Raw genomic sequence first — 17,539 nt, forward strand, 5'->3', positions numbered from 1 at the left:
TGTTCTTGGTTTGTCATTTTCCTTCTCTTTTCTGTAGCTCCGCCCAGGTTGTGTCCCCTATTATTGCCTGATAAGATGCACCTGGCCAGGTGATCAAGCAGCAGACAAAGACTTCAGTTTCCTGCTGCCAGAGAGAGGCTTGGGGACTGCTGTGGTCTTGCTGCCTCTTAGCCTGGGAGTTTGTTGTACCGTTATGTTTGTTAAATTATGTTGTATTAATAAATCCCATGGATTTGGTACTTTTACACATACTTTTTTTTTTGGGTACCCATACACACCACCCCCCCAACCACAACACGGACATATGTGCTGCGGTTGGCGCCCTCTGCTGATAGTCAAATCCAAATGTATTTGTATATCCCTCTTTACACGCAAGCTTGTCACAGAGGGTTTCACATACACCCATAGAACTGCCCCTCAACCAACCTAAACCCTCAAGGAAGACAAGAAAAAACTCCCAGAAAAACTCACTGCAGGAGAAAAAATGGAATAAACCTTGGGAAGAGCAATTCAGTGGGGGATTGCCTCTTCCAGAGACGGAATGAATAAACCCTTGTTACTGTGAGTACCCTGTCTGTCTCCCTGTCATCATGAATAAACCCTTGTTTAAGCACCTTGCTACCTCTCCTGTGTTTGGGTCCTACCCCACCACACTCCATAACACAATTGTGTATGAAAATATATTTTTCATCTTTGAGTTTATAAAGATGCCTTTTCAGTGAAAGACACAAGAAAATCACAAGCTGTTATTCCAGGTCAGGGTGAAAATGTGCATAATACAACCGCCTTGTTTGGCGTTACATACTTTTCCCATAAAGTTCTGTTCAGGATTGTGAAGTGCTCTGTCTCTTCTATACTGTACCTGGGGTACCAGGGCCATTCTAGTTTGTTTTTGTGTTTATTTTTCTGTTATGACAGTTATTAACCAAGTCTTACAGACACACAACGAGGACACACATTTCTCACATCAAGATATTTAGGTTTATTTATTACGTTTACAGTCTCAGCCTGCTGGGGAGGCTATATTACACACAGTCTGGTCAACTTTGCCTTCATTAAAGTCATCGAGGTACTTCTCTAAGACCTTTGGGTCTGACCATGCTTTTGGTAGTAGTGTTTCCTTCTCCTGTTCCAAACCTCTTTCCTTCAGGATTTCTTCGATAGTTTTTTCGTTTTTTACTAAATGTTTGCCAATATCTGTACCACACTGTGAACATTACAGATATGAGTGATTTAACCTTGTGGGGATTCACTAAAATACTTGGAAAAGGGGAAAAAATGGCAGCTGTAATGACTAGAAAGTTGGACACAAGCTGACACACAGACAAGGGAACTTCTACTGGCAGTTGGTAAACTCAGCAGGCCGGAATCGGCGTTCCATAATTCGGCAAACAACAAACAAGTTAGCAAGACAGCCTGAAGTGTAAACACAGAGGGAAGGCAGGCAGGCAGCAGACTTGGTGACAAACTACAGCATCACAGACTGGGGAGCACTCAGGCAGCACACAGACTTAGACAGCCCTCAGGCAGCCCACAGACAGCCCTCAGACAGCCCACAGACAGCCCTCAGGCAGCCCACAGACAGCCCACAGACAGCCCTCAGGCAGCCCACAGACAGCCCTCAGACAGCCCACAGACAGCCCACAGACAGCCCACAGACAGCCCTCAGACAGCCCTCAGACAGCCCACAGACAGCCCTCAGACAGCCCTTAGACAGCACTCAGACAGCCCACAGACAGCCCTCAGACAGCCCTCAGACAGCCCTCAGAAAGCCCACAGACAGCACTCAGACAGCCCACAGACAGCACCACTGCAGGGAGATGTCAGATGGAGCAGCTACAGCCGTGGCAGCCAGTCTTACCTGCAGAGAAACGCCATCTCCGTAGCGCACGTAGGTAGCTAGATGTTCACAGTTGTTGGAAAAGAGTTTATATGGTCCACAGTCTTTGTGTTTCTTATTGATTCTTTTAATCATGTCAGCTTTACTGCCTACAGGCAATTTTTCAAAATGGAAATTTGCCAGCTCTTGTTTCTTATTGATGTCAAGCTTGCCGAAGATACAGTTAGCAAGTGGAATTCCTGCTGGACCTGCAGTAAGAACAAACACACCAGGGCATCATGAGAAATGCCCACTCAAGCTCTTCGTTAGGGCTGGGAAAGATGAACCAAAAATCATATCCTGGTATTTTTAGGCTGAATTGCGATACACAATATATAACGTTTTTTCTATGAAGTAGGCCAAGTGTTCAGTTGTAAGCTGGTGATTAAGATATCCCTGATGCTGGGTACACACTAAAATATTTTTAAATCTTTTAAGATTTTTAAAATGTCACAAACAAGGACCAAAAAATCCTACATTTAACTGTTTTGCTCCTATTGTGTGTGGTGTTTGTCCTTGGGGTTCCCCCCCACACATCAGGATTTCTGATCGTAACATATTTACGATATACGATCGAGGCGGCTCCGACGTTCTGCCGAGCAAATTCGGTCACTCTTAACACACCTCACAAAATCTGACAAAATAATCGGGACATAACCTAGGATTGTCGCAGGGTCGGCTCCAAGGCTCCAATAAATCAGCCTATTGCAAACTTCCCTGCTTCCTGTCCGCATTCAAACCCTTAGAAAGAAGTTGATTCAATTGTATGGTCACCTGTCAGCACCTCAACACCTGTATCAGCGTTGTAATAGTGATACAACAATGTGTTTCTAAATGACAGTAGCAGTAAAGTTCTTGAATAAATCTCGGGCACAGTAAAATGGCTTTCAGATTATTTAGTAAACGCATATCTCAGTTACAATCATTTACGTCTCTTGCTAACACCACCATATTGATCTCTGACGTCCCGCTGCTTCTGCAGTCTCAACCCAACAATCAAACTAAAGCGCCCCCTTGTGGATGAAATAATACAATGTCTGCTTACAAACTGAGACACGTCACATGTGGAAATATTATAACATCTTAACATCACATGTTTAAACCAAGAGAAAAAAAACAAACAGCTGTTGAGCTGTTGAAGCAAGTTCCGCTGTCGGCTAACACGGCAACTAGAAGAGTCGAGGTTTTAGCGGTGAGAGTGTTTTTCCAGTCAACTCACCGATTTGATATGAGGAAAACAGAAGCATTCTCACTATAATAGACTCGCCCTGTGACCGAACCGACATGGAACAGCTGTCTGTTGTGTTTGCTGGACTTTTTGTTTGCTGACATAAAACTGTAAACCCAAAAAAAACATGTTGGCCCTTGGCTTGGCATGCGTGGCCAAATTTGGCCCTTTTGGAAATCTAATTGGGGAACCCTGCTATAGAGGTTCGTGGAGCTCAGCGGTACATGCTGTTAGGGATCTCGAAGCACTTATCCAATCAACATCAAGCGCAGCACTGCACTTCCTTGGGTGCTGAGACTGACACATGAAATTTTTTAACTCAGCACAGTATCCGGTTCTCAATAAAGCCCACAATAAAACTTGCACACAGAGACAGAGATTCCTTGCATTATAGTACAGCCGTGGCCAAAAGTATCGGGAGCGACATACATTTTGTGTTTCCAAAGCTTGCTGGGCCTTGGCATAAAATGACTGCTAACATAATTTCAGTAAGTCATATCATCAGCACAGGGGAAAGTGTTAACTAATTCTAGCCAGGTGAAATCATTCTGACTGAATTTTAAGAGCAGATTGACTGCTGTAAAAGAGGGGACTATTTGCATATATGGAAAATTCTTGCCCCAAAAAAGCTTAAAAAAATATGAAATGTGCCTTATTGTATACCGGTAATCTATAGAAACGTGAAACATTTTCCTCAAATACTGAACCAGCAAACTTTGCAAAACACAACATTTTTCATTGCCAAAACTTATGGCCACGACTGTACAGACTAATATCAACTCAATCGAATAATGCAATCGCTTCATTTTAATAATTTTGAAATGCACATACCTGTATAGTGAAAAATGTCATTATCATCTGGTTTAGTGTTCAAGCCATCCACCTTTCCCTTTCCCACATATAAGGCAAAGTGCTTAAACACAATTACTTTAATGCATGGAATTGTTGCTGGGAAAGCAATTATATCTCCAAACTGGTACTGTGAATGTGAATAAGAATGCAGTCATTAGATACCAAATAGTACATGCAATAAATATTCCTTTGTAAATAACACAAACCCCTCTTTAAACAATTCACAATTGACACTACCGCCAGGTAGGTTTTTTAAATAAGTTGGTATTGGCTAGCCTCTTGAACAGCACAGTTTGCTAGCCTCTTGAACAGCACAGTTTGCTAGCCTCTTGAACAGCACAGTTTGCTAGCCTCTTGAACAGCACAGTTTGTTAGCCTCTTGAACAGCACAGTTTGTTAGCCTCTTGAACAGCACAGTTTGCTAGCCTCTTGAACAGCACAGTTTGCTAGCCTCTTGATCAGCACAGCTAACGGACACAACAGCAGGGAGGTACAGAAGTGTTAAAGAAGTCCACTTGATAAGTAGTCAATAAGAAAATCTAATTAGAAAACTGCTGGTTTAACAACAGTTAATATATAAAAAGAAATATTGGACAAAGATCCATGACACTGTAATACTTTAAATTACAATTGTTAGTAAATTACACATTTCTACATAAATTAATTATTGAATCATTTTTATTGTGAACTACTCACGTAAGTATAATTAATTTGTGATTTAAAGAGTACACATATCATAGTTACAACATTAATCAAAGCAAAACAAATATAGATGTATAGGTATTCCTTCTTCTCTTTATCTTCTCTTACTTCCGGCACTTTCCCCTCTGCCTTCAAACAGGCCAGAGTTAGCCCTCTACTCAAAAAACCCTCCCTTAACCCAGCCGTCCTCCAGAACTACAGACCGGTATCACTGCTACCCTTCCTTTATAAAACAATTGAACGGGCTGAATCTAACAAACTGTCAAATGTTCTCTCTCAGAACAACCTGCTTGACCCCAACCAAACAAGCTTCAAGACTGGCCACTCCACAGACACTGCCCTCCTGTTAGTCACCACTGCCTTCCAGTCTGCCAGAGCGGCTTCAAGGTCATCTGTTATCATTCTGCTGGACCTTTCTGCAGCTTTTGATATGGTTAACCATCAAATCCTGCTCGCCAGACTCTCTGAGATGGGCATCACTGGCACTGCACTTCAGTGGATTTCATCCTACCTGAAGGATCCTACCAGGTCTCCTGGGGAGGCAAAGTGTCAGGACCCCGCCAGCTCTCCACTGGTGTCCCACAGGGCTCCGTCCTTGGACCCCTCCTCTTCTCTCTGTACACCACCTCGCTTGGACCAATCATCACCTCCCATGGCTTCTCCTACAACTGCTATGCTGACGACACGCAGCTGTACCTGTCGTACCCCCCAACTGATCCGGGGATCTCAGCTAGGATCGAGGCCTGCCTCACAGACATCTCCGCCTGGATGACCGAGCACCACCTCCAGCTGAACCTCACCAACACAGAACTCCTCATCATCCCGGCCAAACCCTCCATCTCCCACGATCTCTCAATCACCCTGGGATCTGCGACGGTGACCCCCTCATCCTCTGCCAGGAACCTTGGCGTTACCATGGATGAGGAGCTCTCCCTCACGGCCCACATTGCTGCGGTCTCCCGGTCGTGTAGATTGACCCTCTACAACATCCGGAAGATCAGGAGATACCTGTCTGAACATTCCACCCAGCTGCTAGTCCAAGCACTGGTCCTCTCCAAGTTGGACTACTGCAACTCGCTGCTCGCCGGTTTCCCAGCAAGCGCAACCCGCCCTCTCCAGTGGATTCAGAACGCGGCAGCCCGTCTGGTCTTCAATCTACCCAGACGCTCCCATGTTACCCCGCTCCTTAGCTCCCTCCACTTGCTTCCGATCACGGCCCATATCAGATTCAAGACCCTGGTACTGACCTTCCGAGTGGTGAACGGGACTGCACCCGACTACATCAAGTCTCTCCTCCAGCCTTACACCCCCACCCGCCACCTACGGTCTTCTTCAGACAACAGTCTGGTGGTCCCACCTCTCAAGAGTGCCCGGTCCCAACACAAGCTCTTCTCCTGTCTGGCCCCCCAATGGTGGAATCAACTCCCCACCTCCATCAGAGACACTGACTGTCTCCCCACCTTCAAGAAAAAGCTCAAGACGCACTTGTTCCGGGAGTACAACGGCACATAGGAATGATTGGCTGGACCTGATGTTAGTTTCCTCCAGGATCACAATGACTCTTATTGAGAGACTTGTTGCTCTTGTTGGTTTGTTGTAACTGTCTTAAATGATTGTACTCGCCGTGAAATATATTATTTTTGCTTGCTTCTTCCACAGGTACTCTTGCACTTTTGAGGTTAATGCTGTTTAATTGTAACTTGTCTAACTACATGCTCTTATTGTTCTTCCCTTTGGGACTTATTTGGTTTCACAATGTATGCTTCATGTTTGGCTACCCGCGAGATACCCGCATCTCGTTGTTATTATCAGTGACCTATGCACTTTTGTAAAACTCTCTCTTGGAAGTCGCTTTGGATAAAAGTGTCTGCTAAATGCATAAATGTAAATATATTCCCACTAGGTATTTAGAAGCCACTGCACTAATCATCTTAGCCACAATGACCTCTTCTTTACAAAACCTACATTAACCTTTTATTCAACTATAAACTTTAAACCCTAAAAGCCACTGACCTCCCCAACTGTCACTGTGATGACCAGGACCAACAGCACGGCTCCGCTCAGCAGCAGCCTCATTTCTGCAGCTGGGAACACATGAATCAGGACAACATGAACACATGAATCAGGACAACATGAACACATGAATCAGCACAACATGTCAAAGGGATTATTGCATACAGTAGAAGATTTCAAAATTTTAGAATCATCTCATGTGCTTCAGCAAGATACTGTGTGATTATTGCATTGCCACATCAAAGCTGGAGTACAACTGGTGTTGGAAAAAAGTAGAAAAATATACAAGTAAACCAAGTAAACTCTACATGTCAGAAAAACCCTCAAATGTATTCACCTTAGTTCTTCTCTTCAGGAGACAATCTAGAGTTTCAAGAAAGTATAAAGTCTAGAAAATTTGACATTGAATATTTGTTATATTAGTCATACAGTGTTTGTAAAACACGATATATTGAAGTATGAATGTCAGAAAACACCTGCTGCCTTCAGAGTTCCAAACAATGAAACAGTTTACAGTATAAACGATGAACAATAACAATAATGAACTCTTGTAACTCAAAAGCACAAAGGACACAGAACTCTTACCTGCTTTCCAGAAACACCTGAAGCCCTCTCAGACAGACGAAAGCAGACCCTTAAATATAGCTCAGAACAGTGGAGGACAGCACAGCACATGATAACGGTGGGCTGATGCCTATCATCCAGACTCATTTCACTTCCATGTCCAGGGAAGAGTTTACTACATGTGAGATTAAATTCTGTCCTGACACTGATATGAAGCTATAGGAGTTCTGTGTCCCTACACGTCTGCTGCTGGCCACTACACACGTCTATGTTGTTGAGGGAAATGAAGACAATTGGTACATTTATCAATCAGGTTTCTCATCAGAAACCTGTTTTTAAACCGTGAATATCAGAGGAGGACCTCATGCATCGGGGGGTCTTAAACTATGAACCGATGCTTTTTGTTGGCTGTGTGTCACAAAGTTAGAATATCACATGTCTAAAACTAAATTTAACAACATGTTTAAATGGGCTGCTAAGGGATTTTAAAGCTAAATATATTTATTAAATGATGTTGAATATCTTCAGCCAGGACTTGACGATCCCCAGTGGCGGTTCTAGACACATTTTACTGGGAGGGCCAAGGGGGGGCAAGTGTTTAATCAGAGGGGCACATTAAAAAAAGGAAAGAAATTATATTTAAGTATTAAATACTTTAATTTAAAATTAAAATCATACAAACGGCTCTGGCTCTCCCTCCTCCATTTCCTCCCTATGTTTCTCTCACTTTTTTATTTACTGGGGCAAAAAAGGCTGCAATGTCCCTTCTTCATTACATGATGACTACTAGAAGAAAATCGTGTAAAAAAAAACAGTCAGCTCAGGGGGGCCACAGGGGGGGCCACAGGGGGGGCCACAGGGGGGGGCAGGGACATTTTACAGGGACACTGGCCCCTGTAGGCCCCGTGTAAAACCACCCCTGACGATACCACACAGCATTACTGGGATCTAGGGGAAGGTTTGTTGTTTATCAGAAGGAACTTACAGTGCAGGGTAAAATGATCTTGTTCTCCCAACAGTTGTGTAGGTAAAAACCTCTTGGCAGTGGGAGAGAGAAACTCAAATTACAGCATGTTTCTGGAGTGCTATGCAGAACCATGAAGAACCATGTTCCATCGAATCATAAAGAACCATATTCCACCGAATCATAAAGAACCATGTTCCACAGAATCCTGAGGCCACAGTGGACACAGACACTGGTCAGGTCTGGACCAGTCTGGACCAGTTTGGACCAGTCTGGACCAGTTTTGATCAGTCTGGACCAGTTTGGACCAGTTTGGACCAGTTTGGACCAGTGAATCTGTGGATCCATCCTGAGTATTAAATACCTCTCAGTGTGTCCTAGCCTCTACATCTAGTCTTAAAACACACACATGCCATCTCAACATTCTATGTGCTTATTTGAATAAGCTCACATGTGGTTCCCGGTTACAATTAAGATCAGTTAAACGTTAAAGAACACTTGCCTATCTTGTCCCTGTTCGAAAGAGCAATGCCCCCTCTGGGTTTCATGTGTTTGAGAAGGCAGCAGAGTAGAGATACCAACTTCTTTTATCAAAGTTGTTGTAGGGTTTTGCATGAGTGGACAAGATGACCCATTCAGCTTAATACTTTTATGAGCAGTGACGGTTGGCCTTATCTCAACACTGTCCCACTCTCTCTGAGCCTGACAGGTGGAGGAGAAAAGCATTAATATTGCTGAAGGCACAATAGTTGTGACCTTCCTATAGTGATTATTGGATCATTTCTAATGGGATAAGTGCTGTTAGAACCCACACTCTACGTGTTCCTAACAACAGGAAAGGTTTTGCGTTTGGTGAAGCTCTGTTCAGTTTTTTGAAACATAACCGGTAAGTTTCAGATTTGTCAGGTACAATAAATCATTTCCAGACATCTGACTGACAAGTCTGTGTGCTCAGACAGTCTCCTCTCTCTTTCCTGGTGTCTCCTCTCTCTCTCCTGGTGTCTCCTCTCTCTCTCCTGGTGTCTCCTTCTGGTCAACCAGCCTTGAGAACTTTCAGCAAGGTCCGACTCCCCCTCACACCTCCTGCCTTTTCCCAAGCAGGCCTACTATGGGGGGATTTGAACCTGCTACCTCTTGATCTGCATTTAAATGCTCTAACCACTGAGCTACACCCAAACCTAGAACACAAACTGACAATGAAAACTCGACACCAGTTTCATGATTGAAGATATTCAATATTTTGTGATATTCCAGTCAGAACTGATATTGACAAAGAAAAGAAACACAATTACAGTAAATAAAAGTTGTAATTTAAACAAATGTATACACGTTGCTCACAAGTCTATGAATACATCTGAATGAAATTCATAACCTTTAAATAGTTTTACCAACTGTAAAAGTGTGACATTAAAACATGTTTTGATGGCCTGCTCATCAAAGCAGAGCAGCTGTGGGTCCTGGCTGGAGGGTCAGAGCAGAGCAGTTGTGGGTCCTGGCTGGAGGGTCAGAGCAGAGCAGTTGTGGGTCCTGGCTGGAGGGTCAGAGCAGAGCAGTTGTGGGTCCTGGCTGGAGGGTCCTGATGATGCAGGAAGTCTCTGATGATGCAGGAAGTCTCTGATGATGCAGGAAGTCTCTGTATCTACCGGACAGAGCCTCCAACTGGACCGCTGGAACACACACACACACAGTGAGTGAGTCAGTGAATGTATGTGTGTGTGCGCGAGTGAGTGAGAATGGGTGTGTGCGAGAGTGTGTGTGTCGAGTGTGTGTGTGCGACGTTGTGTGTGTGTGTACCTACAGAGGGGGTGCTTCTCTCCATGTCTCCAGTGCAGAGCTCCTGAGTTGACGTCCTTCACAGTCTCCACCACACACTCACTCACCTCAGATACCTGCTGCAGCACACTCAGCTCCTGGAGGGAAATACAGTGAGAATGGGAGGGAAAGACCTTGAAAGTGAAAGAATGAACGTGTGCTGATGTGTGTTTAGGGATGTAGTGTGTGTGTGTGTACCGTGTTGCAGGCCAGCAGCAGCTGGTGCACTCTGCTGAAGGTGTGTGTGTGTGTGTACCGTGTTGCAGGCCAGCAGCAGCTGGTGCACTCTGCTGAAGGTGTGTGTGTGTGTGTACCGTGTTGCAGGCCAGCAGCAGCTGGTGCACTCTGCTGAAGGTGTGAGTGTGTGTGTACCGTGTTGCAGGCCAGCAGCAGCTGGTGCACTCTGCTGAAGGTGTGTGTGTGTGTGTACCGTGTTGCAGGCCAGCAGCAGCTGGTGCACTCTGCTGAAGGTGTGTGTGTGTGTGTACCGTGTTGCAGGCCAGCAGCAGCTGGTGCACTCTGCTGAAGGTGTGTGTGTGTGTGTGTGTACCGTGTTGCAGGCCAGCAGCAGCTGGTGCACTCTGCTGAAGGTGTGTGTGTGTGTGTACCGTGTTGCAGGCCAGCAGCAGCTGGTGCACTCTGCTGAAGGTGTGTGTGTGTGTGTACCGTGTTGCAGGCCAGCAGCAGCTGGTGCACTCTGCTGAAGGTGTGTGTGTGTGTGTACCGTGTTGCAGGCCAGCAGCAGCTGGTGCACTCTGCTGAAGGTGTGTGTGTGTGTGTACCGTGTTGCAGGCCAGCAGCAGCTGGTGCACTCTGCTGAAGGTGTGTGTGTGTGTGTACCGTGTTGCAGGCCAGCAGCAGCTGGTGCACTCTGCTGAAGGTGTGTGTGTGTGTGCTGGGGCTAGGGGGCGCTCTGCTGCAGTAGGGCCTGAGGTCAGCCTCGTACACACGGCTAAAAGCAGCCATGAGCTGCAGCAGGTCACACAGCGCCACACGCAGCGCACACGCAGAGAACACGCTGGGACGCTGAGCCTCCCCACACAGGAACTCACACTGAGAGAGGAGGAGAGAGAGGGAGGGAGGGGGAGAGCAGGGAGAGGGATCGGAGGGAGAGATGAGGGCAAGAGGAGGGAGAGAGAGAGGGGGAGGGAGAGAGGGAGAGGAGGGAGAAAGAGAGAGGAGGGAGAGAGAGAGAGGGAGGGAGAGAGGAGGGAGGGAGAAGAGGAAGGCAAGAGGGGGGAGAGAGACGGGGAGGGAGACGAGGGAGAGAGGAGGGAAAGAGAGAGGGGAAGGTGGAGAGAGAGAGAGGAGGTAGAGGAAGAAAGAGAGAGGAGGGAGAGGAAGTGGAAAGAGGAGGGAGAGGAAGAGGACTATTTACTAATTTAAAAGCACTTAAACACACCACATCATTCAGCATTTACTGACATACATACATACTGACCTCTGGTACATACATACATACATACTGACCTCTGGTACATACATACATACATACTGACCTCTGGTACATACATACATACATACTGACCTCTGGTACATACATACATACATACATACATACATACATACTGACCTCTGGTACATACATACATACATACTGACCTCTGGTACATACATACATACATACTGACCTCTGGTACATACATACATACATACATACATACATACATACATACATACATACATACATACATACATACATACATACATACATACATACATACATACATACATACATACATACATACATACATACATACATACATACATACATACATACATACATACTGACCTCTGCCTGTAGTTGCTCAAGGGCAGTCTCGGTGGACTGGAGGAGGGCTGTGACATCATCAATCCTAGCCTTTGGCATGCTGGGTACTGACCTCTGACCTTTCCTAGGAGCCCTAGAGAGAAAGTGAGGAGGGGGAGGTTAAACAAAGAGACAGAGAGAGAGACAGAGACAGAGAGAGAGACAGAGGGATACCTGATGTCCACAGGCCAGGGGTTGAGGGAGGGCTGGAGGATGTGTGTGAGGCAGGACTGAGCCTCTGGGTTAAACAGCTCTCTCAAGAGGCTGTCTCCAGCAGGCCCCACACAGCCTGGGACCAGAGTCAGGAGCTGCTCCAGGAACTGCAGCTGCCGCAGGGGGCACACGCTACCCTGGGGGGGGGGGGGGGGGGGGGGGGGGAGATATTTGAATTAGAGTGAGAAATAACAAAGTAATGGCATCCCCTCCCTCCTCTCCTCCTCAACCACACCCTCCCTCCCTCCTCACCCACACCCTCCCTCCTCTCCTCCCTTCTTACCTTGATCAAGTCCAGGTCATTTATTTCACACAACATCATCTCATGCCCAAAGCCAGCCAGCTCTTAAAACAGACAGTGTGTGTGAGAGAGAGGAAAGGATTTACATTAATACATCATAATAATAAATTGTATTTGTAATGCATCTTTCTTGCACTCAAAGCGTTACACATTATACATGTACATTATAATCACAGTCTTACTACATAATATACAAAAACTGCTTGAATGTAGTAGTGGAGGTGTGGTGGTAGTGGAGGTGTGGTGGTAGTGGAGGTGTGGTGGAGGTGTGGAGGTGTGGTGGAGGTGTGGTGGAGGTGTGGTGGAGGTGTGGTGGTAGTGGAGGTGTGGTGGAGGTGTGGTGGTAGTGGAGGTATGGTGGAGGTGTGGTGGTAGTGGAGGTGTGGTGGAGGTGTGGTGGTAGTGGAGGTGTGGTGGTAGTGGAGGTGTGGTGGTAGTGGAGGTGTGGTGGTAGTGGAGGTGTGGTGGAGGTGTGGTGGAGGTGGAGTGCTAGTGTGCTCATCACCTTGGTTCAGGGTGTCTGGGTCTCTAGTCCTTATGGAGGAGAGCCTTTTACTCAAAGATGGACTGATACTGTAGAGAGAGAGAGAAAGAGGGGGAGACCAAATGTTAGTCAGGAGGAGGGTGAGAGATGGAGAGATGAGGGGAGAGGGGCAGAGAGATGAGGGGAGAGGGGCAGAGAGATGAGGGGAGAGGGGCAGAGAGATGAGGGGAGAGGGGCAGAGAGGCAGAGAGATGAGGGGAGAGGGGCAGAGAGATGTGGGGGGGGAGAGGAAGAAGGGAAGAAGCTCCATCTTATCAATAATCCTGTTAAAGTTCACTTGTTAGACACTGAATACTTCAGAAGAGTGCCGAGTACTTAAATTCAGCAACTATACAGATACTGTTTACTTAGTTAGAGCAACTCACGTGGTACAAATCCAGGTGAGGATATCGGTGCGATGCTGGGAGGGCGTGCACAGAAGATCCAGCATACTGGCAGGCTCGCGGAGAAACAGTCCCTCCACCAACGTACACGACGCCGCCTGCACGGTATGAAACAACACGATGTCCATATTATTATGATCCTACTTGTGCCCGCATAGAGTCCGCTTAGCTGTATAGTTACACAGTTACTAAATTTAACAAAATATATAGTTTTTACAATGTTAAGCCTCGTCTTAGGTTTTGAGGAAACTGTCAGTAGGCTATTTAATTCATGTTTCATTAAAATATAAGTTATGTTGCGCTGCACTGGAGCAACATTTAAAATCTGAATGATTGTCTCACGAAAATAGACGTAATGTTGAGCTGCTCTTGAGAAACGATGTTGATTTTGTGCTACACTGTCCTACTATCGGAATGAGGTAATATATGAATTATGTTGTAGTTGCAACTGCTGTTATCATATTCACTGTGAGTCATTCTGCAGGGAGTGAATTCGGTCCAACACCGGAACGTTAGCGTTAGCCAGTTACTATAGCTTTGTAGGATACAGCAAACTGGCTTGTGTTGATAAGATTGACTCGGCGCATTCTATGTTGCTACATCCAACAGTACAGCTTGCTGGCTAACGCCATACAAAGTAAAGGTTAGAGTTGTAAGTAAACGTATTCACCTGTAGAGCGGTGTAAACATTTAGGGCGAGTTGATTTTCTTTCAAAGCACCCGCCATCTTCCCTTCCATGACAGTTGGACGGATATGACGTATGTTTTGTGAATGAATGCAATACTGACCTCTAATGATCAATTGACAGTAGTGCAACACATTTAAAAACCGTTCTTTAAGAATGCAGTAAATCAGTGACATAATGTTTTGAATGTTAAAAAGTATTGAATACTTAATATTGACATTTTAACACCACCGAATTTGTTGTAAAAAAATCTGATGGCAACATCCCGGATACCAAGAATAAAAACACAGGGTTCGGAGAAATTAGATAGTTCGATTGCATTCAGGCTCGATCGCCTTACCTATCCTTGGTATCCCGGATTTTTTCGCATCGAAATTTGGGTATCTGAATTTCACCATTCGAATTTGAGAAGCCTGAATTTTGTTGTATTTGAATTTTTGAAGCTTGAAAATTGTTTTAATTGCATTTTGGGTACCTGAATTTTACTGTTCGAAATTGAGCAACCTGAATTTCCGAAGCTTGAATTTTTTACATTGAAATAAATTCATATTTTAATTTTGAGGTGGTTAGGTGGTTTGAGGTGAATTCAAAACCAATATTCGGTGGTGTTTAAATTTCAATATTAAGTGTTCAATGACTTTTACAATTCTAAACATTAAGTCACTGATTTGCTTCCATAGCAGTACGTTTGTTCCCGACAAAAGCTTTGACAAATATATCTCAACCAATCTTTAGAGTGACATCAACATTTCACAAAACGGTCATATGGATGGTTTAGACCAGTGTAGATGATCACAGAATAATAGATTTAGGAAAAGCAATAACACAGAGACACACATACACTTGTCAAAGTTATTATTGTAGAATACTTTGATGTCTTTTTCTTTCATACAGACAAAAGGTGTGAGTTCCTCCCTGTAAACTGTCTCACAATACAGATTATTCTACAGCATACAGGTGTGTTCCTCTCATATATGGGTACTTATTCTCTTAAGTAACAGGCAAGTAATTCTTATATATATTCAATAGTTTGAACAATGTTTATTTTTTTCCCTCAAAATCTTTTTGTTGGTCTTTTTCATTTTAGCACTGTTAGTGCTGCATTTGCCTGTTGATCGAAGAACAGCGCTGAAATGTGCAACAAAGACCGTTCTACACATAATATGTACAACAGGATGAAACCCTGGTGGATATGACCGTCTCCAAATGTGTTTGTCTTTAATCAGTGAGATGGCAGTACTACTTAGAGCGCCTCCCATGCAGCCTACCCACAATGCAACAGAGCTTCTGCAGTCTGTCAGCGGTCTGTCTCGGACACAACCTCTGACCTCGTCCCCTAGCTACTCTGATGTAGGAAACCCCTCCCCAACGCTGACACCCTCCCAACGCTGTTCTAGTCTGGACAGGAACTGCAGCTCTGAGAACGCTCTGGAGAGTGACACCCTTCCAGAAATGTTCTAGTTCTAGAACACTCAGGAGAATGAGACCCTTCCAGAACTGTTGTAGTTCTAGAACACTAAGGAGAATGAGACCCTTCCAGAAATGTTCTAGTTCTAGAACAGTGGGAGCACCGCTGGATAATAATAAATAACCATAATAATTTTAACAAGGATGATAGCAATGATAATAATAATAGTAACCGTCATTTATAGTTTGATTTGATAATAATAATAATAATAGTATTAATAGTAATAATAATATACAAGCACTTACATGTTATATGTTTTTTTCTTTACAAAAAGAAATAGTAAAAGTAAAATTAAGAGATAAATAAAACATCTAAAAAGTAAAGGTATCAGGAGACCACCTGTTAAAGACACACTTGTGCACTTCTGATATGTACACAACTGCTGTTGTACAATAATTTATAACTTTTATACTAAATATATTATATACTCTTTTCACATTGTGTTTTCTGCTTCCCTCACAACATCATAATGAAACAATAAGCCAGGATGGATTAAATATCTGCCTGTGTGTCTGTGTGCGTGTGTGTGCGTGTGTGTGTTAGGTCTGGGAAATAATAAGTAGGTTGAGGTTAAAATACATTAACAAGTTGGATAAAAGGAGTACAAATGTACAGGTTAGAATACCAGTGGCATTAAGTCTCCTGGTTTCTTTTGGTGGGTGTACATGAACCTGTGTGTGCGTATGTGTGTGTGCGTATGTGTGTGTACGTATGTGTGTGTGAGTGAGAGAGACTGAGAGAGAGGAGGGAAAGCAAAGTTACACAGCAGTGACATACTATAACGTAATACCAACACATGAAGTGACACACAATAAATGATACCAACACATGCTTCTATTGGACAGACCCGCAGTCTGTCACAGCCTCTTTGCCTCTCGATTGGCCAGGTCTGGCTGAGGGGGGTGTCTAGAAGAAGGTACAGGTGAGCAGGGTACTCAGTGAGCCCCATGTACCCGGAATCACAACGAGATGGAGAACGAGATGGAGAACAAGATGGAGAATGAGCCAATGCCAGCCCCTTAACGTTTTACCTTCCTGTCTGAAGGCTTCTGGAGGTCTTAAAATGGGCGTGGCAGTCTGTTACCCATCCACACTCTGGCCGTTCTCTGGAGGAGGAGGGAGGTGACGGGGACATGATTTGGGGGTGATGGGGACATGATTAGGGGGAGGGCAGGCAAACTTACTATTTCCTGGTTAGAGGAGGGGGATGGAGTGGAGTTAGGGTTACGCGGCACCTGACTGAGATTGGAATGTGATGGACGCTTCGGAATGTTCCAGCGTTCTATGGAATGTTGGCATGGAATGGGAAGGAAAGTCGCGGCGTGTCGTGTTTCTACTACATGGTAGTGTGTATTTATGTGTGGTAGTGTGTATTAGTGTGTGGTAGTGTGTATTAGGGTCTGGTAGTGTGTGGTAGTGTGTATTAGTGCGTGGTAGTGTTTTGTAGTGTGTGGTAGTGAGTGATATATATAGCATGTCCTGTCCTGATATGTTCCGTGTCACGTGATTGGTTAATGCCTTGGTTAAGGTTTGATCATGTGATCGTGTAATGGCAGTGAAAGGGGCGTGTCCAGCCCTGACAAAATGCAGCTTGATGTTTATTTAAAGGTAACTCTGGCAGCTGTACACTGCCGTTACAATACAGGGGGGGGTTCTACGTGCACGTCACTACTGATGGGTGACATCTCTGACACACCCACCAAACGAGAGAAAACGTGTCTCAAAGCTCGCCAAACGCCATTTCCAGTGCTCATGGTGTGTGAGTGGTGACAACATCTCATTGGCCAGGCTGTTAGCCTGTGACCTTGGCCTCATGTAAATCAGGGCTCCCATTGGACACTGAAGAGAGGGAGGGGCCTGGTTTTGCTGCCCCCGTATGGTCTGCTTCATGAGACTGAGCCTGCCCCCCGGGGGCATCTCAACAATCTCAGAAGGATTCCTTCTGGAGAGGGCTATGTGGCAGACATGGAGAACATGGGAACCCTACACAGAGATTTGAGATGCACCCGGGAGGAGGGGGGGGGGCTTAAAGGGCCAGCGCTGTGACTGGGTTTTGTCATTTAAAGGGGTTTCGGCTCCATAAGCAGAAAGCTGTAACACCAAACATTGTATGGTGAGAG

General features: G+C 45.0%; 1 protein-coding gene across 2 annotated transcripts; it reads right to left on the reverse strand.

Moving 5' to 3' along the window:
* Positions 1-9,431: 9,431 nt before the first annotated feature.
* Positions 9,432-14,013, reverse strand: haus7 (HAUS augmin-like complex, subunit 7). 2 transcript variants are annotated; one of them, XM_047034122.1, is made up of 9 exons: positions 13,936-14,013; positions 13,248-13,363; positions 12,844-12,911; positions 12,321-12,382; positions 11,999-12,174; positions 11,807-11,918; positions 10,855-11,067; positions 10,001-10,112; positions 9,432-9,869 (listed from the first exon to the last, which is right to left on the reverse strand). In XM_047034122.1, the coding sequence occupies exons 1-9, from the start codon at positions 14,002-14,004 to the stop codon at positions 9,742-9,744; spliced, it is 1,056 nt and encodes a 351-aa protein (XP_046890078.1). In that variant the 5' UTR covers positions 14,005-14,013; the 3' UTR covers positions 9,432-9,741. The 2 variants fall into 2 exon arrangements, with proteins under 2 accessions (XP_046890078.1, XP_046890079.1); XM_047034123.1 differs by having other exon boundaries at positions 9,997-10,112.
* Between the last annotated feature and the right edge of the window lie 3,526 nt (positions 14,014-17,539).

Source organism: Hypomesus transpacificus, chromosome 14, assembly GCF_021917145.1.
Source record: "Hypomesus transpacificus isolate Combined female chromosome 14, fHypTra1, whole genome shotgun sequence".
Classification (NCBI taxonomy): domain Eukaryota; kingdom Metazoa; phylum Chordata; class Actinopteri; order Osmeriformes; family Osmeridae; genus Hypomesus; species Hypomesus transpacificus.

Coding starts and splice junctions, on each gene's coding strand:
- haus7 (XM_047034122.1), bottom strand. CDS start 14,004: ATGGAAGGGAAGATGGCGGGTGCTTTGAAAGAAAATCAACTCGCCCTA. Junction 12,912..13,247: donor CTCACCTGGATTTGTACCAC/GTGAGTTGCTCT, acceptor CTCTCTCTACAG/TATCAGTCCATCTTTGAGTA. Junction 11,919..11,998: donor CCCTGGCCTGTGGACATCAG/GTATCCCTCTGT, acceptor CTTTCTCTCTAG/GGCTCCTAGGAAAGGTCAGA.